At 43.0% G+C, this 22,667-nt stretch overlaps 1 protein-coding gene across 1 annotated transcript in view; it reads right to left on the reverse strand.

Annotated features, from left to right (window-relative positions):
- The window catches only part of TENM2 (teneurin transmembrane protein 2), a 1,257,685-nt gene extending 1,238,536 nt beyond the window's left edge, over positions 1 to 19,149 (reverse strand). Inside the window, exon 1 of the mRNA XM_069199351.1 lies at positions 18,833 to 19,149. Within this exon, the coding sequence (XP_069055452.1) occupies positions 18,833 to 18,878 (46 nt within the window). The 5' untranslated portion in view covers positions 18,879 to 19,149. The remainder of the gene's footprint in view (positions 1 to 18,832) is intronic.
- Between the last annotated feature and the right edge of the window lie 3,518 nt (positions 19,150 to 22,667).

Here is a 22,667-nt window from a genome sequence, read left to right on the forward strand (position 1 = left end):
GGATCCCCTGTTTTAATTTACTGCTTCCTCCTACCTAGGACAGTATTCAAATTCTACAGTTTCTATTCCAGCACCGGTATTCATGAGTACCTAACTTTGTCATGAATATAGAATGTTAGTGTCCTAAGTGTTCAGTAAATATGTGTGGTGAAACAGTAGAAGACTAGGTAATTAACAGACAGACTGCTGCAGCTGATGGACTTGCATGGTTTACTCAGAATGCCAGACTTTTTTACATGGTTGAAAAAATCACTTGTGAATTTATAGAAAAATACAACCTAACTTTAACTTCTAGAGCACCTTCTTTAATTTCCATGAGATAGGCATGGGAGAAAACTGTTTTCTGTCAAACATAGTTCAGCAAATCCCAGCAGAGGATAAGTATTTTTTCACATTGTAAAACATCTTTGAACTACTTTAGCTAGAAATGCATTTGACTGGTCAGAGTTCTTAGGTAATTAGTTGGTTAGGATTAGTCACCTCAGAAAATAATTAAATACATTAATGTATCCAATGGCTATGTCCCGTGCTTCCTTCGCAACCTTCTCCATGGTGTTCATGAAACAACATTTACTGTTATGCTCCTACACATAGAGAAATTTAAATGTAAGATTTCCACACAATATATGTCTTAGTGCGCTCACGCAAATACCTTTATAGAGCCTGCATACCATTAGTGAACAGTGATCAAGATCATAATAATTTAATCCATGGGTACTCACTATCAAACCAGTAGATGCAGAAAACAGGTCACTTATGAAAATGAACACTATATTCTTGTAACATGATCCAAAAAGTCCTCTGTTTAGTACTTGAAATGTAGATGATCTATGTGATTATTTTGTTTTTATGGTTTGATTTCATAAACCATAATAAACCTATTTGTATTGAATGTCACCTAAGCACACTGACTGGATCCCTCTGGGTTCAAGTCTGTCTGTTTCACACAGCTAAGTGATATCAAAATCCCATACCACTGCTTCTGCTCCATTTTCCATCAAAGGGTTTTATCCACCGCTTCCAAACCTGCCAAACTAATTATCAAACTTCTTTAATTTACTACAATTTATTATACAGGTAATTTTTAGAAGTAAGTAATGGGTCCAAAATAGGTAACTGTAGTCACAAAATATATAATTTGGTTCGCCTCTGATAGAAGTGTCCTAATTTATAAAAATAACTATTTCTCCTTATCTACAATGTGACTTCACAAACGTGACCGGTTCCTTTGTTTCTTCAGAATGGATATGCAATAGCCTTAAATACTTTTTCCTAAAAGTGTTCGACATCCAAAAGGAGATTTCATCATGCTCTCAATTCAGTTTTTCTGCTTCAGTACAGCATTCAGTACTTCAGGCTAGAATCTATATCATTAAGTCATTAAGTCATTAAGCCATTGTTTATGGGGTTTAGTCTTACTATCAACAAAGCAATGAGACATGATACGCTTACAACATGTTTAAAAAAGTTAAAGGTTGATCTACCTAACCTGGTTATTTTCAGGCAAGTTTGCGGTGGGTAGGGGAAGTTTAAGCGTGGCTTTTACTTATTTTTAGTAACTTTTTGAGTTATGTTGGGGGCTCTGGCTTCTATGATCACCACAACCTTCTTGAAAGCTGGCCACAGAATTAAATCAACGTTTGTGTCCACGCTTAACCACATTTGTGGAGCAGTCGAAGGCTGGGTTGCCACTGCCCTTGTATTTTATCAGATGCATTCTACAGAGCTCTGCATAAAAACATTGTTCAGTCACCAAGTGGAAATAGGAGCTTAAGGCCTGTGCCACTGTATTAGTTCAGTTGACATTTGTCCACAAGGAATCGGGTCCTGCCCTGTCTTCTTTTTGACAATCAGGCCCCCTTTGAGGAGATTCTCTGGGTTCCTTAATCTGGCAAAATTTGTAAAGCTCTTAAAGAATCCTGAAATGCAGTTTGTGAAGTCACTTGGTCCACATACATGCTGATGAAGCTCTGATCATCATATAGACACAGCAAATGCAGGGCAAAAGATTAACAGTATGGTAACGATTGACAGATGGGTGTGATAACAACTTCTTTAATAACGACAATCCATAGATTTCAGTTGTTGGTGCCCAAAACCATTGCCGTAATGTTTGGGACCTTTCGTATTGACCTAATGGTACGGGACACTCCATATCCTTTATTCTGGAAGGCTAGGAATTTGGGATGGAAATGTGCACGCTATCTCTCGTCATCAAGGCCTGTATGGTAGAATATGGCTATTTAAACCACATACATATATTTGAAGAGCCAATCACTCTTGTCCCAGTTGACTTGAGCATTGGTGGTCACTGCAACTCTTTGTGTGAGATTTAACAAAGGCTGTAATCTTTGTCTGTGGGTGCCACAGGCCTGTTTAGAAACACACAACCCATTCAAAAGTAAAGGTGAGGCTACAAACTAACATATGTCCCATATTTCATCAATGGTTGGCCTTTACTGGCTATCCACCGTTCACAAAAGACAATTCAAGGATTTGTAAATTGTATATCGGAAAATCCATTAGTTGGGACCGCTTTTATCAGGAGAGTGGCAATTATACAGTTCTGTGCCATCTCTCCGATTTGGCTCGGCAAATGTTTTATTTGCACCACCGATTTATTGTTTCATTCATCACTCTGGAATAGCTTACTCGCTATTATAACTAATAAAAGCATTCCAAGATTCCATTATTAGACATTGGTACAATATATCTATCTTGTATTTTTATAGATTGTGCAAACATTACTTCTAGGCTTCCCTTTTAAATCTAAGATTTAAAGAAGTTAAGAGGCACTGGTGAATTATTGTAAATTACCATCAAACGTGATATAATAATGTTTGTTATTTATATTGCATGGTCTGTTACTGGTACCTCGATTCACAAAGCTTTGCGAACCAGGGTATGTTGTCTGTTGAACTGTGGCCACATATTTATCAAGCCAAACAAGGCCAGAACTTGACTGGGTTTGCCTGCATTCCAATGTTTTAGGCAATTAACAGTGAAGCAAACAGGAAAGCTGCATGTTTTGAAAGATTAACAATGGTTCTGTTGTGCGAATTTACAACGGATTCGTTGACAGGATCTAACATTCAGAGCCGAATCACTATACATTTATGAAACAAACAGACCACTGGTGTCAATCCTTAAGGACCAGTGCAAAGGGGTATCTTTTTGAACCATTCAAATTTACTGCATGACTTCTGGATTATTTTCACTTAATCACGGAAGATTACTGCTGTAGATGTTGATTTAGTAATGCTTGCCAGCGGCTAAACACTCAGCTACCAATCAATATATGCTAAACAAAGATTGGCAGCTATTAAACCAGAACGCATTGCAATTGCAATGAATATTCAGTGTAAAACTAGAGATCACCAGTAAAAGAGCACTGAAACCTAAGTATGCGCAAAGAAACAATCAGAAATATATACCTAAATTTAAAGTATTTTAAATTTATAGGATATTTTACCGCAGACCGAATGTCTTTTTCTAGAAAACCAGATTTCAGTCGGGTGGAAAGAGTAGAATGCACAGCAATATAAGACATTATATGGGTAGCAGCCAATGGCTGGGCATGGATCGCATAACACATTTAGAGAGCCATGATACAATGATACAACCACGTTAAAAATATATGAACAAGCACATATTCTACAGACTAATATTGCAACATAGCACCTCGATCAGCAAATGAGCACAGTTTGCACACATTGAGATGCTATGCATTATAGACCGGGTCAAACAGGATAGCAGAGTCTGATGATGCTAACCGACTTACACCAGTACAAAGCAAGCCAGTGGCCTGAATTAATCTGTTATCACTGCTGAGATGTACCCGTGTCAGCGTGTAGTACTTCTCAGTGTAGAAGCCCACATCAGAACAAAAATATCAGGTAACACCCAAAAAGCTGAGGCTGCCTGATCGGTACATAGTAATGTGAAGCACGCTGAGCATGATGGGGAAAAGCAGAACGGCCTTGGCACTCCAGGTCACTTCAGATTGTAAAAGATGTGTGCACTTTAGATAAAGAGGATAGAAGCCACCGAGATGAAAGGGGGAAAGAAGGGGGAAAGAAGAAGGAAAGAAAAGTGTGTGTGGGGGGGAATACTTTGAAGGTGGCCAAGAGAAAAAAAGTTAAGACTTCTTTCAAAATGAACTTGTTTCATAAACTGAGCAACTTCTTACCCTATACCATGTTTGCTCGTGCTAGATCCTTTCACAATGGATTTATGCCCATGTTAACGCTGATTGTGAGAGACTCTACTGTGTGACTCCATGGTAGATCCCTGTCTGTATTCCACATGATAAACAACGAATAGTCACAAATCTCCATGCTGCAGTAGTTCTGCTAATGGAAAAAGGTTAGTGCGATTGGATGGAACAATTGGCAAAGATGTAGGCAAACAAATCACGTACTTCAAATGATGCACGCGCCATGGCCCGAGCAGCCCAAGTAACAGGATTACTTAGGAGACAGCTTCTTTTGAGTATGGGGTGTAGTCCATATTATTACGTTCCTCTGTGAATCAGCACTGAAACATTTTAACTCCATAATGTAGAAGTGCAAGCAGGACACAGTCCTTTCTGTTTCTAATAACTGCATGTCAATATTCCCTTAGCATTCCTATTTTGTGTTATTTTCCGATGTTTTAGAGCCAGTTCACAAAGGAAGAGTAACAGCACATCAAAGTACTACAGGAGTACTACTTACATCCTCCAATATCTCTTTGTGGATAGGTGCCACGGTGTGTTATTGTGTTGTGGGTGGCGGAGCTCTCTTCTATGCCTCTTATGACACTGAAGTTTTCATTTCCTTGGGCGAATTTAGATTTTAATGAGTATTCTTGCATATCTCAGTGAGTCAGGTAGTGTATTCTTTGGTTCAGATTCAGTCACGGAAAAGCCAAGCAAACGCCGACCTGTTATTGCCCTCTTCAGGTGAACATTGTGTCCTGTGAACTTAAGGAGTTGTGGAGACCGTGGACATCCAAGGAGGGAAGGAGAGAGGTGAGGGGAGGTGAGGAGAGGAGAGAGAGAGACCCGCCCAACCCTGACCTCCCATGAGGGGAGAGAAAGACAGGGGTGGGGGGAAGAGAGAGAAAGAGAGAGGGAGGGAGGAGTGGGAGGGAGAGAGAAGAGAGAGAAGAGAGAGAGAGAGACACCCCTACCCTTGACCTCCCAGGACAGAGGGGGGGGAGAGAAGGTGAAAGAGGGGGAGGGGAGAGAAGAGAAGAGAGAGAAAGAAAGGGGAGAGAGGAAGAGAGAGAGAGAGAGAGAGGAACACCCACCCTGGCCATCCAAGGAGAGAGAGAGAGAGAGAGAGAGAGAGGAGGGGGAGGGAGAGAGAAGAGAGAAGAGAGAGAGAAGAGAGAGAGAAAAGAGAGAGAGAGACCCCCACCCTTGACCTCCCAGGACAGAGGGGGGGAGAAGGTGACAGAGGGGAGGGGAGGGGAGAGAAGAGAGAGAAAGACAGGGAGAGAGAAAGAGAGAGAGACACACCCACCTTGGCCATCCACAGAGGGAGGGAGGGGTGAGCGAGAGAGGGAGGGGGCGGGAGAGAGAGAGAGAGAGAGAGATAAAAAGAGAGAGAGAAAGAGAGAGAGAGAGAGAGAGACCCCCACAGAGAGACCCCCACCCTTGACCTCCCAGGATTGAGGGGGGGGGAGAAGGTGACAGAGGGGAGGGGAGATAAGAGAGAGAAAGACAGGGGAGTGAGAAAGGGAGAGAGAGAGAGAGTCACCCACCCTGGCCATCCAAGGAGGGAGAGAGAGATGCTTTTCACCTTTCATGTTACAAACATTTTCATCACAGATACTTTTTTCACTGCCACATTAACATGATGTAATGTGAGGTAAGAGGCGTTCATTACTTAATTGTGATGCAACATCCATTATTGATATAGACATCAGGCAACCGCTCATACAAATGACATAGCAATATCGGGGTAGATGTCTGCCAAACTGTAATACATTCATTACCTTATTCGTTTTCAAGTGAAGTGTCTACCGGTTACTGCTCAGTGCACAGCAGCTGGGCAAGCACAGTCCTCTCTTGGCTGCAGCCTGCCTCACCAAAGTGGCATCAAGATTCCTTTCTAGCCCCATCTTCCATTCGTAATCAAGATTCTCCTTTGGGCGTCTGTATATTGTAGACGGATAAGGCCTATGTGTTTTTTACCTTTCATATCTGATGACGTGGACTCACATGAAGACAGCTCGGTCCTACTGACAAGAACACCGTTTACTTTCTACACGATTTATTAACTCTGACTCCTTGTTTCGCAATGCAACAATTAAAAACTAAGTTGCAGTAGTAATATATGTATATATATAAAAAAAAAAAATATATATATATATATATATATATATAGCATTCTTAAAGTGAAGCATGAAATGAACACTATCAAATGCCACTTTTGTTTTTCAACCAAAACCAGTTAAAAGTCCCCATTTGTATACCTGTAAGTGTAAATTATGCTTATAAATTTAAATTCAAGAATAAAAACATTTACTATGAAATGCCATATAAATATTAATTACCTAAACATGCTAAACAATATAACTGCTCCACAGTGAAGGTTATCGATTTTAATCTCTAGTGGATTGACTCCGATTTTCATCCATTTTAGGCATACGAAATAAGGACATTACTTGGGCCCTATGTAAAAAAATATTACTATTTAAACTATACCCTTATTTATTTATTTTTTTAAACCCGCACACTTGTGCTTTGCAAAGTCTAACTTTTCAGCAAGGAACGTGAGCAGAGCAAGAAGCTCTTCAAGTGCATTGATTGATTGTTCTTTAATTGGAATAAATACAAATTTGTAAAAGTAGAAAAAAACTCACTTTCATCAGATCCAAAGAGATTCACAGACTAGTCTTTACATTCGTGAAACAATGTGTAAAAACAATTGGGAAAAACAACTTTTATTCCAGGCAGTGAGCCTGTTTTATATATTTTACTACAATACACTGATTATACGCCCATTATATTGATTTCACAGAGTAATATATCTTTCAAATTGTAGTTGTAGTACAGGTAGAGGCCGAAAAGTATAAAAAAAATATTAATTAATGTCTATTATGGTGTTGTCCCATTTGTACTACGGTGCAACAGAAAGAGACTTAGGGCCAGATGTAGCAAGCAGTTTTGCCCATTCTGTGTCTATGGGAAAATGTGTTCGTACATATGGCCCTTAGTGGTTTGCAAGGGCTGGCCACGAGTTACCAAATGATAGGGGCGGTGAAAGTAACGTCATATGAACTCTGATCCACGTGATGACGCCACAGGAAGTTTTCTGTGTTCCTGAGTTGGACTCTCTAGGTGAGATATGTACGTCTGCCTGAGGTGGCACGTAGTGAAACAAGCATTTGCAATGCAACGGGTCTCGCGTTTGCTCGTGTTAGAGCTGATAGCGTTGTAAACTCCTAACCCGACTTTTCACTGGTAATGAAACCTACTGGCAAAAGTGAATTTATGTACGTAACCCGAAAAAGTGCAATTAACTGTGTAACAGGGCCGATATTATGTAAAGCGCTCGACTTCTGCCAAGTGAGATGGCGCTGGGAAAATAGAGAAAAAGTAGTCCACGAGCCGGAAAGAAAACAGCGAGCCTCGCATGTTTTCTGTACTTATTCGAGGAGCTCGCGGAGGGCTATCCACCGGAAAAGGCATGACATGTGCATGCCTTCCACTAATAAAATCAAGCAGATTCGGAAAGGCAAGCCCACAAGCCAATGACAGACACTGACGTGACGTGGACAGGGCTCCAAGCCCTTTTTAATTACTAAAGCGTCTCGCTTAGCGAAACGCATGCGCAAGCACATGCGGCGCAGGCTCGACCCTAAAAACGACCAGGGGCTGAGATCAATTCAAGATTGTATCCATCGTTTTTATGTTCCTTGACATCACACAGACCTAAGCCCTGCCAAATATCACAATAAGTAAAAAATACAAAAAATACTACACAATAATATAGGCACCGGAGTCACACACAGGGAGCAAAACAATAAAAAGATCCAGCGAGGCATGCATACAAGAAGAGGATTCAGGTCTGCGTTTTCAAACATGACTTCTTGTAATGTGTCCCTCTGCTCTTCTACCCCTCACTGACAAATGTAGGACTCGTACTTTTCAGCTGCTCGGTCAGCTTGGGTACTTGCTTTTTCTTTAATAGACTGAGTAGTTCGACTGCGTTCGACATGACACGGCCATAGATTTTCCAGTGCGTCAGTGCAGGATAATACCCAGAATACATTGACTTTTGTTGTTTGTACTTGCATATTTCAGCTGTGTGCTTCAATAATATGGTGCTCAAAGCTGATATCAGAAGAAAAAGAACGTTAACTTCATGGACTTTAAGAACAAGTGCCTCAGTATTTGGCTGACAAACTGGCAGCAAAGTATTATGAAAGGATTATCAAATCACATATGTTTCCGATATGCTACAGGGGATGCCGCGCACAAATCATAGCTATGCCTAGCTTTAATCGTGCAAACAGATTAAATACAGGGAGAAGGTCAAATGACTCAAGAAATGTGCCTAGCACACATGGTTTAAGATTTATTTGTGACTATGGATATCAAAGGTAAGTACGTTTGATAAGCCAATCACAGTCACTTGTGATGCCATCTCTGGTGAACATTCTAAATCTTCGAATTACATGTTTCTTGAGTCTCTGGATCTCAGTTTGCATCATGAAACGTGTAAAGTGAGGTATCTGATACGAAATTAACACAGCTTTTGTTTTTATGAGTAACTCACAGTGAACAATGGCTAATCTGTTCTCAACCATTGATGTCAATGAACTAACCCTGTAATTGACCACATTTCAAAGGTATTTGTGATAGAGATTGCAAACCATAATGCAGAGCTTTGGCCTTCATGAAATTGAGTCATAAGATTTCTGCATTCCCTGTAGGGAGGCAGGCAGGTAGCCAGCGACCAGATGGTTTGCAACCTGCCAGACATGCGGCTGAGCAGGCATGCACATAAGGACATTCCAAAACCCACGATGGGGTTTTGGTGACTGTTTTGTTACTGATATAACAAATAATTGCAAATATACACAGAACATTTTTTTGCAAACATAATCATAGTTTTCCTTGGACTATCTCAAAGAATTACTTGATGCATTTCAATGGGAATGTAGGCATTATGGTCTTTCACAACAAAAGGCGATTATAATTTCAATTATCAGATTCCTGAAATAGCTGATGAATAATGAATGACTAACAAAGTGAGTAATATGCACCTGAGTAATTAGTGTTATCAAGAATATTCTGCACACCTTAACCGGATGGTGCAGTAATGGGAAAATATGTACTCTAAATTATTTGGAGCAAATCTGGGTCCTTTTAAACTGTCATACTCGAGGTAAATGTGGAACATGAAAAGACACATAGTGCTATTTCGCTTTTGGGAAAACGCTTTAATTGTTTACTCATTGGAGGGTTATTTGATGGTGCTGATCAATGAAAACACATTTTTTTGCAGAAAACTGCAATTTACCTATACGGTGCGGGGAACATGAAAAAACATAAAGATGTTCTTTTACAGTGATTTATTGTTTTTCTATGTGTTTATCTCTATGCAACAATGTGGAAGTTGGCTAAATACTTTATGCCCCTATTTGTTTTCTGTCAAAACCTAAAATATGGAATTTGTTGCGGAATATAGAATGACAACAGCAAATTACCTAAATGTTGTAATATTTTGAGGATTTGGCGCCATGCTCAACCTGTCCAAGAAAGACTACAGTGCACGTGTAAACAAGACCAAGCTACAATATTTTCAGGCTGCTAAACTGATGTACACAACCAGTGAGCATATGAGCCTGCTGTTGCACAAAGAAAATATTTATGAAAACTATGCCACCTCCGCCAGCCCTATGCAGCTCAGCACATTGATCGACCTCCTCCAACACATGACCACTCATATTATGAACCAAAAATATTTAAATGGATAAATACTTCAATAGCGGAGTGCAAACTGTAATGAAATGAGCTGCAATATATATGAATGATTACGGTGAGTAGTGCTTTGCTTGCCATGCCTATTTGGAAGCCCGAAGCAAGTTGCAATCCAGGAACACCCTGTAGACTTTGAAAAAAAATCGTATTTGCACATCTGCTGAAATACACACGTGTGTGTGTGTTACTAAAAAGTGCACTTTCATGTACGACAGATAGATTTGCAATGATTTAGATAGATAGATAGATAGATAGATAGATAGATAGATAGATAGATAGATAGATAGATAGATAGATAGATAGATCTGTATTATTATAAAGTGTACTAGTCACATATCGTAAGTCTGTTCCCTCCAAGGAGGTTTCCATTTCTATGAACACCTAAGAATGTTAAAAATGTGTTGATAATTCCGTGTGTCCCTTCTTTTCACTATCATCAGGTGAAGTGATTTCGAGCATTGCACTGGCATTGCTATTAAGTACCTGGAAAAGCCACTGCAAGCCCACAAACAGAGTAAGTTGCTGGCTATTGCATCATGCCTTCCGCGCTCAAGCTTCAGGCTGGTCTGCCCCTCTCCAGACCTCTAAAGAAGGCTGTTTTAAGGATGAGAGGCCGTTCTACTACAGGAAGTGAGTGTCTCGGATTCTATCACAACATAGGTAAAAAAAGCAAGATAATTTAAAGCTCTGTCAGCCAACCCTGAAGAATTAAAACAGAGCCTGATTGTGGACGTACGATTATTCTTGATTAGAATTAAATAAAACATTAATTGAAGCGTCCTTAAAAAAATATATATATTTTAAAATTCACAAAGCAGATGATCCATTCAAGTGTTACAAGTAATATGTCCCATGTTCAGCTTTTTAGAAAATACAATTCTGCCATTACCATAGATGTGTGACTCAGACCACATATAACCCTTTATTTGCATTGAACTTTTGAGCAGCTACTCCTTCTCACCATCTGGCTTAGGGCTAAACCAAAAATACTCTCTCGTTAATACTCTAAAATATGCCCTCCCTTCACTCACTGCACCTGGCAGCTTCCATTACTTAATTTGCATCCCTCCAGGCACATTGTGTACACAAACGTTCCCGTCCACCTTCCATACTTCAGTCAGATAGATGGTCTGCTGGGCCCAGTCCACACAAAATGTGGACCTGTTTCAGAATCTAGGGTAGTCCTGGGTGTCCTGCCAGGTGAACTACTCCAGGATTTGTTTTGTTTCCACGTTATATTGTAAACTGTGCCTCTGTTGCAGTGTTCCTTCCTGTGTGAAGATTGCTTTTTACCCATTTCTTTGTTGTAAAGAGTGTGCTCCTGTTTAATCAACTTGAAGCAGACAAAATGCTAAGGAGAACTGAGATGTGGTGCCGAAGGTGGCAGATGGAGATGGCATTTGTGCCTGGGAACCTCTGGATCAGCTTCCTTTGGCTCTGCCATTTTACTGACACACTGGCACAGGCAGGCAATGATGCATTTTGTGATAAACATCTTTGAGGTAGAAGAAGACACTATTTAGCCTTCACTCACGTTTGCACCTGCCCGTTTGGTGTTAACATACCTGGACAGAAAGCCAGATACTGATACAGATATTATACACTTTCAATGCTCATGTACAAGGATGAGAGACATTATGTTTTTGTTTAATTGGAGAAAACACTTAAGAGTCTTCGAGTTTGAGTTGTTGTCTATCAACAGTCAACTTCTGGATGAATGAATCTGAACATGTCCAGAACAAAGGTCCTATGTACTGGGGAAAATACGTTTTGAACACCTGAATTTTACCTGTGGGCGAAGCACATTACATTTTCTAGTATTCTGCATTCTGACATTACTACTTTATGAAGGCTTGTCCATTGTTTAACAAATATCAGTTGTTGCTAAAAGCTGTAACTTCCAACTACATGAAGAGGGTCCTTTCACTGCTACCAGAATCCTAAACATATATACTTATCACTTCAATTTGGTACTTACAACTGGCAACGCTGGAAAGTTCCCAGATGCTCAATAGCCAATCTGCCAAGCGTTAAAGTTGGCAGCATATGTGATAATAGGTGCTGATCGCAGGAAAAACATTATATAAGGTATATATCATCACATCAGCTCTATATTTTTTTATTGAGCAATGGGATCCTTTTAAACTGTGCATGTCACTTGGCAGTGGCCATTCTTGGCTTTCCTTTTAGCACACATGCCCTTCTGCTACATCTAGTCTCAGGGATCATATTGGCAGGAGCAGAAAGAGAAAGTTAAACTCTTGTCATTTTCACGTATTGCCCACTATTTAACCTTTCAGCAGCAAATATAAGTCAACTGTCAAAGTTTTTCCGGATTCACGTGGTACATAAGGTCAGAAGAGTCGATCAATAGATGTCCATGTCTAATTCACTGCCTGATGCCTTCTATCATACTGGTCTCAAATTCCTCACTGGCCATCCTGGGCACAGTGATATTCCCCATGCTATTTCCTTCATCTGGACCCTTCTTCTGGGCCACAGGAAGGGTGTACTGGAGACTATGTTATTAATACAAGAAGTATAAATATGTAACTTCGAAAACATTTGTAAAAAGCTCACAACCTGCTAGCCTTCAGTATCTGACAGATGAGCTGGTTGTTACACATCACATGCTTTTCAACAATTTCAAATTACCACATATGTATCTTCGTTTACCACCAAGAAGGCACTTCTGGTGATTGAGTGTAATAGAAAACAATATAACATTTTAGTGCATATTGCAGCAGATGTGGTTTTGAATGCCAGGCAGTCAGACAATACCACCTATCCTAAAAGACGCCTACTGGCTACCCTTAGAGGCAACAATCCACTTTAAAGTTTCATGGATAGCTCATAAGGGCCTCCACTCTAGATTATACAAGGACCAAACTTCAAGCCATGTGAGGTTCAGGACTGATATTTCATGTGAAAATAACAAAAAAAACAATGCTTAATTTGAGCTCACTGCCACTCATTCGTGGTGACCAGCACACCATCTGACTGTTGATCCAGAGACGGTGAGAGAAAAAACACAAAATGGAGAAGATGGGGAAAATAATACAGAAAAGCAGTGACAAAGGGCGAAAACAGGGCTGAAAAAGAACCAGCAAGAATGACACAAAGTGGCTGAAAGTGTAGTGTGCTGGATGAAAGAGACAAGAGTTGGAATCAAGAGTAGGCAGCTTTGGTATTCAGCCTCCTGACATTTGGTAGCATGGTCCACAGGCTTCTAAGCAAACGTGGGGCACAGGCACTTGCTTGTTTTTAGATATCTACTGCCAAAAGCCAAAAACAGGAAAAACGTAAGCAAGGCCTTTCGTTGCCTAATGCCGAGACGGTGGAATGATATTCTGGAAGACATGAGACTCAACACCAGCACATGATTGTTCAAGATGCTACTTGCAGAGTTAATACACCTGACCCCCCATCCTATTTCTATCCCACTGTCGTATTTGGATCTAACAGGTATTTTGCTATTGCTGTTACAATATTTTTTGTAGAATGCTCTGTGACTCTATTGACGTTGTGCTCGGGAACAGAAAGAGAGAGATAGTGTGTGTGTGTTGTGTGTGTGTGTGTGTGTGGCAATAACAAGATCTATTTTCTTCAAAACAGAAATGAGTGATATAATTCTATTGTTTTCCAAAAAAATTTACAGCTTCTAAATATTGTACTGTATTGTATTGTATTGTATTGTAGTATTTATATAGCACGTCAAATATATTTTCATTTTCAGTATAGTTTAACATATTTGTTCAACCCATAGAAAACTTCAGTTATCTTTCTCACTGAGGCACTATGGTATTTCATCTGCGATCTTAGTTATACAGGGACAGTAGCCAGCCATCAACAGAGCAAAATTGGATAACGTAACTAGGCCAACAAAACACTTTTATCGCCACCAAAGAAAGCATTTTTAAAAATTCACAAGGCAACTCAGACTTGATGTCTCATCTCCAGACTAACAGCTTCTGAGTGATTTGCAGTGATGTGTAGGGTAACATTTGCCCAACTGATGCGAGCTTTAAGGTTACACTATAGAGCCCATGCTGCCCTTCCACCCAAGGCTCTATTATGTATATTTAAGTAGTCTCTATGCCTGTGTGCCGAGTGCTTCTCATGCTGTTAATTATGAATGCTGTGTGTGGCGAGACCATACATACATGGCTTATGACATTCTGATTTGTGTATATTGGCTGTAAACAAAAGTACTTAACGAGGACAATGTCACAAGGGGTTAAGTCCATGTAGTGATATAAACTCACATTGACTAGGCCTCGTGTTAGTAGGGGTGACTTCCCCTACAAAGCCGCTGTAATGTGCAATAAGTGAGTGACCAAACAGTGAGCACTCGTATTACTTGCGATGAGCTAGGCTCAGGAGTGCCATGACCTGGTATATGACTGGTGCAGTAGTAGTAAACGGGGGAATATAGGTTTACTGCTACTTTTCGTCCATATAACATGACCTTACTGGGTCACAGTGAACGTAAATGCCATAGTGTAAACAGTGCTTCAAACAGGCCTGTACTGTCGGGTTCTGAGCACCTGCATTTTATTTTTGATAAGGAGAGTACCTGTAATTCTCAGCAGAAGTGCAAAACGTATATCTGGAGAGTATGGCCACTTCTCCAGGTACTCTTGTATAGGGTATGCACACTTCTATTTTTTGTCATTTCGAGCACCCAGTATAAATACATATATGGTACCTGAACGTATCTGCGTGCTTACATGACTGTATGTGTGCGAGTGTGCAGGAGGAGCGAGCCTCTGTGTGCGTCATATCCACACTGCTACTGCTCTAGTGCAAAAATAAATATTCCCACAGATAGAGGTCAGTGCTTGCCTGAAATTGCATCAGTTAGTGCATGTTTATTAGAATTCTACGCTCCTGCGGGAAAGATTTGTCATTTCATCAAAGTGATTACTAACACAGCAGTTTTAGAGTAAGCTGCCCCGGTTCCCAGTTTCATTTCGGAGCGCGCTTATTGTGTTTTTGCTCCCTTCTGCCCCCTCCCTACCCCCCACCCCACCATCCCACTAGTCCCTCCTCCCTCCCCCATTTTCTCTTTTACAGCTCTGTTTCCTGGGAACATTTTGATCTTATCAGATGTTCCTTACGAGAGACTGATATGATATTACAACCATCATATAAATTAATCTCTGAAATCATATTAAACATTGTGTCTCAGCCGCTGCTGTTGTTGCACTGCCCTGATCGCCACAGGGCGCCCATTTTCGGAGCACATTCTACACAGTGAAGGAGCCCAGTCTCTGTGGCAGCCATGCAAATTCACCCTTAGCAGCATGGTGGCCATGGGGATCACAGTAAATCAATTTACACTTGGAAAGCGATGCTATTAATTCTAATAAGACATTGGCCCCTTGACCTGGTATTTCGTGGTATAGAGACATGGCATGTGTGACAGGTGACAGATGGCGCACACTTTCACACAGCTGTAATTATGAAAATGCCTCATTTGCTTTCAACTATCACTATGTGTGTTTCTACACCCCACCAGTTCAAGAAATGATCATTTCCCAGCCGTTAGGGCGAAATCAGTTGAATGCGAATCACGTCGCGATCAATGTATCTTCAAAATGTAAAGGATTCTGCGTCTTGATTAAAAAAACTGTATCTCTTTAATTCCCATTGACAATTAAGTACAAAATTTAAGTGCATACATTCTGGAAAAAATGCTCCTTTTCATGTGATTTTTTTTTTTTTTTACCTGAAGTTTGTAGCAATCAGTGGGTTTTACATTGCTCTTCGCCGCCATCTAGCGGCCATATGGACAATGACAGCACTCTTATTAAACGGTTAAATAGGACAGGTGCGATTATTTTCAGCCTTAACAAGTAGCAGTGGATGGACCTGCAATCGCTTCCTTGGAATGAGAAAACGGAGATGTATCTGCTAGCTGCTGCCGGGGGCGAAGTCTTTGACCTCCTACGTATAATCATTTCAACGGAAAGAGCTGTGGTCGAGCGCCTAGAAATCTATCTCAAATGCTCGGTTGCGCCGTGACTGTCTACAATGAGTAACGATCCTTCCATCAGAGACCGGAGAATCCGTTTTTCAGGAGCCTGACCTGGAGCCAAATGTTTAAAGACATCTCCAAGAAAAGTGAGAGGGCCATGTTCGATATTCAGGCCGTACTTGGTGAAATCAAGAGTTGGGAATGAGTTCTGCTCTTTCTGGCATAAATGCTATTGACGCATAGCTGAAGCACTTGATAAGCCCGAATTCGAGACATTAAAACGGGGTTTAATGTGTGTATATCACGCAGCTGTGTTTTGTGCGTGGATAGTGGAGAGAATGTGGCTTCAGCGCCTGATTGCATGCAGATGGGTGAACAGTGACCACATGCATCCCCTTTAAATCACAAATAAAAGAATACTAAGGAAACAATTATCTTAATACTAAACCGATATACGGGCAGGTACGTGCGTCGTCCCCATAGGGCAGACCACTTACCCTCTGCTGAGAGGACACCCGCAGACACCTACCTCACACGTTATGAGTCCTACCACCAGAAAGTGGCCTCACGGAGCAGGGGCGTAGCTACCATTAGTGCAGCAGGTGATGTGGACAAGCGGCCCATTGAGCCCTGACAATACTTTATTTTACAACCCCAACGGCAGTCAAAAGGGTAATTTCTCTTGCTTGCACCAGGGCCCATAGAATCCTTGCAACTCTACCGCCACAGAGAGGGGCATGGCGTGGAAATCCCTGCATGTAGGTACATTCAAATCACCCACTTGTGGCCAAGGCGCTCTAACGCAAGTTGCAAGATAAACAGAAATATATCTATATCTAGATATCTTTATATGTATATAAAGAGAGAGGGAGCAGATGAAGGTGACGCCATAGGTATGTATAACATGCCGTTTATTAACACTGTAGAGTGTGGGCAGGGGGCCCATGAGTCACCACACCCGAGGCAAAGCCGCCAGTGGTCATGAAGTCCCTCCTTTCACTTTACGCTGGCAATAAAGAGCATGTTATACCTTATGCATCTATATTACAAGTAATTAAGGCTGTGGCATTTTTTTCATATATAATTATTTAACTATGCTCATTTAGCCAATAGAGGATGCAAAGAGTTAAGCGTGTGCAGTAAGATAAGGAAGAGACATTGTTACTCTGAGGAGAGAGGATTCTCTGTGTAAAGTAATTGATACATGTAATCTGTGAGGCAGCAAATATTGTATTTCACATGCCAATGTTGCTGGTGTGGTAATAAACTCGAATTTGACATTTGCACTGTATTGCATAGATGTATGCTTATTATTACAGTAGCTTTAAAGAACGTGTTATTATTGGGCCACATTTCCGTGGCGTGAGTCCGTCCGTCCTCCTTTCCTTCACAGGGGCAGCTGGTGTAGCTTGCTTTCTTATAGTAGGCACGTACTCTATCGAACCTGTACCGCACTGTTATTCCTACTAAAGCGCTTAGAAGCCGCAGCATAAAACATCTCGCTCACAATAGCATTGCTACCAGAAGTCCTCCTCGAAAGTAACTTGTCGTAAGACTAGCAGCACAAACTTTACCTTCTGCAAGCTACAGCGAGCGGACCCCACATCCACATTGTGGGAATGCTGGGGGTCGCTCACTTTAAAGGGTGAGGTTGAATGGATATGTGTGTATCCTTGTTCTAAAATACTTTAGTTTCGAAATGGTGGGCGCCTCGCCCAGAAAAGGGGACTTTGGGTGTCAGGAAAAGAACAAGGGTAGATGTCAGATATGCCGAGTAAATTTCGACGTGCACCGGGTCCTGACAGCGTGCACATACTCTTGTTCATACACATACATGTTTTACCTGGGCAGGTATCCGGGCACGGCTGTTGTGCTTGGTGGAGTCATCCTCCCACCTCTCGGATGTCAAGGATCAACTGTGCGGTAACACGCACCAGCTTTTCCGAGTCTCCTAAGAAAGGCGTTCGCCGGTTTAGGACCAGGGTCACACATGCCTCGGGGATACAGCTGTGCGTGTCCGTTTTTCGCGTTTCATCGTCCTGCTCTCCAAGTGACAGGGAAGGGACAGGTGTGGATGGTTGAAATGAGCACTACTTCGTGTGGTTAGGTGAGATTCCGAGGGGCTGCTGACAGGAGATGTGTCCTTCTGCCAACAGTGCCCCTAGGTCATGTACGGTGAGCCACTACACATTCGGGAGCCTGACCAGCAGCTGGACGCCGAGGCGGTTCGTGTACAGCCACCTCTCTGTAACACCGGCCACTGGGGCTGCAACCAAAGGCTAGCACGGGTTGCGACTCCAGCCTGTACCTCGCCGCGCTGCCCGCTCACCACTGCCCGGAACGGGCACACGCGCGTGGGAGAGGTTCGCTTCCCTGAATACTGAGATATGTTAATGTTTTATTCCAGCTGTCAAATGGATCTTGAATAGCTCGAGGCAGTTTCCCCATTAACAAAAATCTCACGGTGTGCGGCTGTTGACAAACTGCAGCTCAAGGTGCTCCGCGGAGGGTTTCAGACTCATGCAGCGGCGTGAAATCCCTTCCCGATCGGCGCTGCAGATTAAAAACACATTAGCCGCCGAGTTCCACCTGCCGAGAACTAGCGCGCACTGTACGTCTCAAACAGCATCTAGCGCCTGGGCGCCACCTCGCAGAACCTCTGGAGCCAAATCCTGACAGCATTATTTTGCCTGATACAACAATCTACCCCTTTACACGTTTCGTCTCATCAAAATAATTACAGACCTTGTTATAATTTATAGTCCGGTGCTATTTGCACATTACACTGGTGCCGATTGATGCGCCAAGAACATTCTGTATCCCACTACCAAGGCGCCTCATGCATACAGACTCCGGGAGTGAAGTGTTCTTACCTGCCTCGGAAGGCGGCTTCCTGCCCTTGTTAGCAGGGTGCAGCATGACTGCCCTCCAACCTCGCCTCCACCGCCAGCATCAGACTACACAACCAAGTCCCCGGGTCCTCTTAACAAAATGCTGATGGAAAGTGGTTCTGCCTGGCTTTGCCCTTAGAGGTCCCTCCAGCGCGCAGGAGCCGGGGAGCGGCGTGACATCACCTCCTGTGGTCCTGTGTGCAGGCGCGGAGCAGCGGGCACCGTGCGCCAGACGGAGGCGAGCTCGGCTCTGCTCTCCCACTCGCCCGAGAGGCTGCGAGCTGTGGCTGGAGCTGCGCGCAGGCGGCGGCGGAGCCGGAGCGCAGGAGAGGGGCGCGTCAATGGAATGTGACAACGTATGTGCATCAAAGGGAAGGAGGGAGGCAGGCAGGGAGGGGAGGGTGCCAGAGGGCGAGGGAGAGAGAGGCAGCGCATATAAAGGGACGACGAGCCGTGAGGCAGGGGATTCTTAGAATAAAACTCCGTCCGCTCGCAGCTCCTGCTCTTCGGTCAGGAGAGAAGTGGCCGACTGGCCGCCTCTCCTGCGCACCTATGGCTACACACACTCACACACGCCTGCTCCTTCCAGGTCAGTTCCAGCCAGAGGCAGCCGCGGTCCCTACATGATGTACGGGATCCCCTCCTGGCGCCAGGATCGCCCCAGATCCTTTATCTGCGCTTATTTAGCACACCTGTGCTGCTCGAATGCGGACTACCAATCAGTTCAGCCACAAAACGGCGCGACCTGACAAACAGGTTGATCACAATTTTAAGTAAGAACGTCTAGAAATGACCAATGCTTATCACGGGATGGGAATGCGCGGAGAGGACGGGGCTAGCGTTCTGCTGAGTGGATGGGGGCGAACGAAGAACACAGAGGTTGTATGTGGTTAGGTTCTAGAGAGCCGGAAGCGAATGGCATCGATAATTAAATCATGTTTATGGTACTTGAACCCAATTGTCATTACATGCAAGCGCCAGGTAGCCATACAGTTACAGATCAATGCACTATAAAAATACCCAGCCACGCCACTTACCTTTACGTTGGGAAAATACTGTTGTACACCAGCTATATCTACCAATCCATGGCAGATCCTCTCCCATTATGTACTGATTGCGCCTAAATAAGCATAAGCTCATCCCTGGGCGCTCTAACTGTAGTTAAGCATTGCTGGAGCGGAACAATATGCAAGTGTCAGGGACAGGGCAGTCGCAAGGTGTTATGCACAGGCTGGCTTACGGGTGAAAAGAAGCGCGCATTCTATCTTTTTCTACCCAAGGACAAGTGATTGCTCTGCTCGCCGACCCTTGGGAACGCGCACATGTTCAAAGAGCCCTCGTCAGTGACACCTCAGCATTGCCAAGTGCAAGCCAAGCTGGACTGCAAGAAGCGGCGCTTCGGCGTTCGCGTTTCCCTTTCTTGGCATTCTTCAATCAACTCTCCCCCCTCTTTTTGTCTTGCTGTGATGTGCAGGTGCGGGTCTCATGGCGTAGATTGACAGGTGCCTCGAGGAATCAGAAAGATATTGTGTTTATCTAATTGCCTACGAGACAGGCTACCTCAGAACTTGCATTGCTATCCTGTGCTTCCAATCTGGAGCGCGAGGCTCCGTGCCAAGCCTAGTCAGGAGTGTTTCCCAGCCAAGAATCCTAAACTCCTTTTACATTATTTTTCAGGCAAAAGCAGGTTTTTGCACATCAATGCCTATTTTACTGTAAAGGCTCCGATATCCATCCGCTCTTCTATAGAGGCGTTTCCGAAGCAGTGGGTAGCAAGAGTGCCAGGGACCCTAATTCGACCAAGGACAATGGGCTACCTAAGCTCGTGCCAGATAGTAAAATACAGCAACTCTTGGGGTGCAGGGGCCCATGAGACCATTGGGCCCCAGTGTTACTGCACCTGCTGCACCACTGATAGCTAAGCCCCGGACCAGAAGGCTGGTATGCACCACAATTGCGTCACAGCAGTGATTAACAGAGCATATGTTCCACCGATGTGTGGTATCACAGATGAGTCGGGGAGCAGGAGCGGGAACCTCCAGTTCAATTTAATTTTTATTTAAAATACCAACATTCGAAAACCTGTTCACAATAGTGTATTTTTGAAGCCATAAGCAAGGTAAAACTGTAAAGGGGTACTTGTGAATAACGAACATTTTCACCTCAGTGTTATGAGTAATATCGTTGATAATTGAAGCTTCACACATGTTTTTTCATGCCACCCAGAGCCCCTGTGCAAAACATCCCACAAAAATAATGCATGTTTTCTATTGATGCATAGATCTATAATTGTGTATGTTTGCTCTATCCATATCAAGCCATACTTTATCTTTAAATGTGCCTCTGATGAACTTGACATTACCATATATATATATATATATATATATATATATATATATATATATATATATATATATATTATTCTTACTTTTATTCATATCTGTATATATATCTCCTAAAACTATGATACATACAGAGTCCCTTCTTCATGAGGTGACTCAAACCACCAGCACCACTTCGGATGATTATTAAAAACACAATTACGGCGGCACTAAACTTCGGTTTAGTGCCGCTGCCTTTTAAACATCTGAAGAATGATGTAATTTGACGTATCACATCGAGTTAAATACTTAGGGCCCCATGCATAAACATCCTCTTCAGTTGTGGAGGACTCTCCACACTCGAGGCGGAATCTCCGCGCTGCAGTTTCTCATTGCGGACATTCCGACATATTGTTCATCTAAGCCACCATTGCGGATCCCCAGGGGCTCTTTGTGAATTGGACCCTAAGTAACCTGCACTTTTGCGTGAAAATACCCCAGTGTTCCGCTCCACTGTTTTCATTTTAATAATTTTGTTTAGCACTCAAAAGTGGTCACAAGTTAACCATGAAGGACTTTTTTAAAAGTTGCATAAATAAATACAGCGCTAAATCCATGTATAGACTATTGGCCTGGTGAACAGTCAGTCGGCGGGCACACTGTCTCTGTTAGTCCCTCTGCCGGCTGAATTGTGTGGCATTGGTTGCTGCTGTCAATGTGAGCATCTGATTGTTGCTACCACCACAGGGCCAGAGCACTGGCCCGTAAGGGTACTGACTGCATGAAGAGCAAGGACTTCAGGGACTATCTTATGAGCTCTCTTTTAAGTCTGGGAGCAGCTTGGAGGTTCAGCGGGGACTAGAGAGACTTCAGGCACTTACTTCTATTGCATCAGGAGCTGTGGGCCTTCAACCACCAATTAGCCTCACCTGCAGTGCATATGGAGCACTGTATCTGCTCTGCACGGCCCACAGCATGGGGAGCAGCTTGGAAGTTTAGAGGGGACTAGAGAGACTTAAGACCAACTTTCATTGCGGAAGGAGCTGTGTGTCTTCACCCTCCCACTCACCTCACCTGTAACATCTTTGGAGAGCTATATCTGCTTTCCACGGCCCTGCATCCTGGCAAAGACCAGATCAAGAGCGGATCCATCTGCGCCGGTCCATGGCCAGGTGAGGCTGGGCCGGGCCAGCTGTCTTTAAAGTTTGGTGCTGTTTACACCTGCAGATGGCAATTTCCCTACCCCTGTCGTTTAATTGGTAAGTGCACTGGGCACTGACTTTTCCCAATTTATTATGAGTGAGCGCAAAGTAACTGGTTTTACTGGCATAGCACAGCCTTCAGTGACTATAGACAGTATGCTGGCAAGGGCAGTCGGGATTATCTCTAATGAGATCACACTCACAAAGTGTAGGCTCTCTTTGGAAACAGGCAAAGACCTCATTGCAGCAGAACCTGCAATGGGGCTTGAGCATCTGCACTTGCCTTCTAGTAAC

The sequence above is a fragment of the Pleurodeles waltl genome, chromosome 7 (genome assembly GCF_031143425.1).
Source record: "Pleurodeles waltl isolate 20211129_DDA chromosome 7, aPleWal1.hap1.20221129, whole genome shotgun sequence".
NCBI classification, from domain to species: domain Eukaryota; kingdom Metazoa; phylum Chordata; class Amphibia; order Caudata; family Salamandridae; genus Pleurodeles; species Pleurodeles waltl.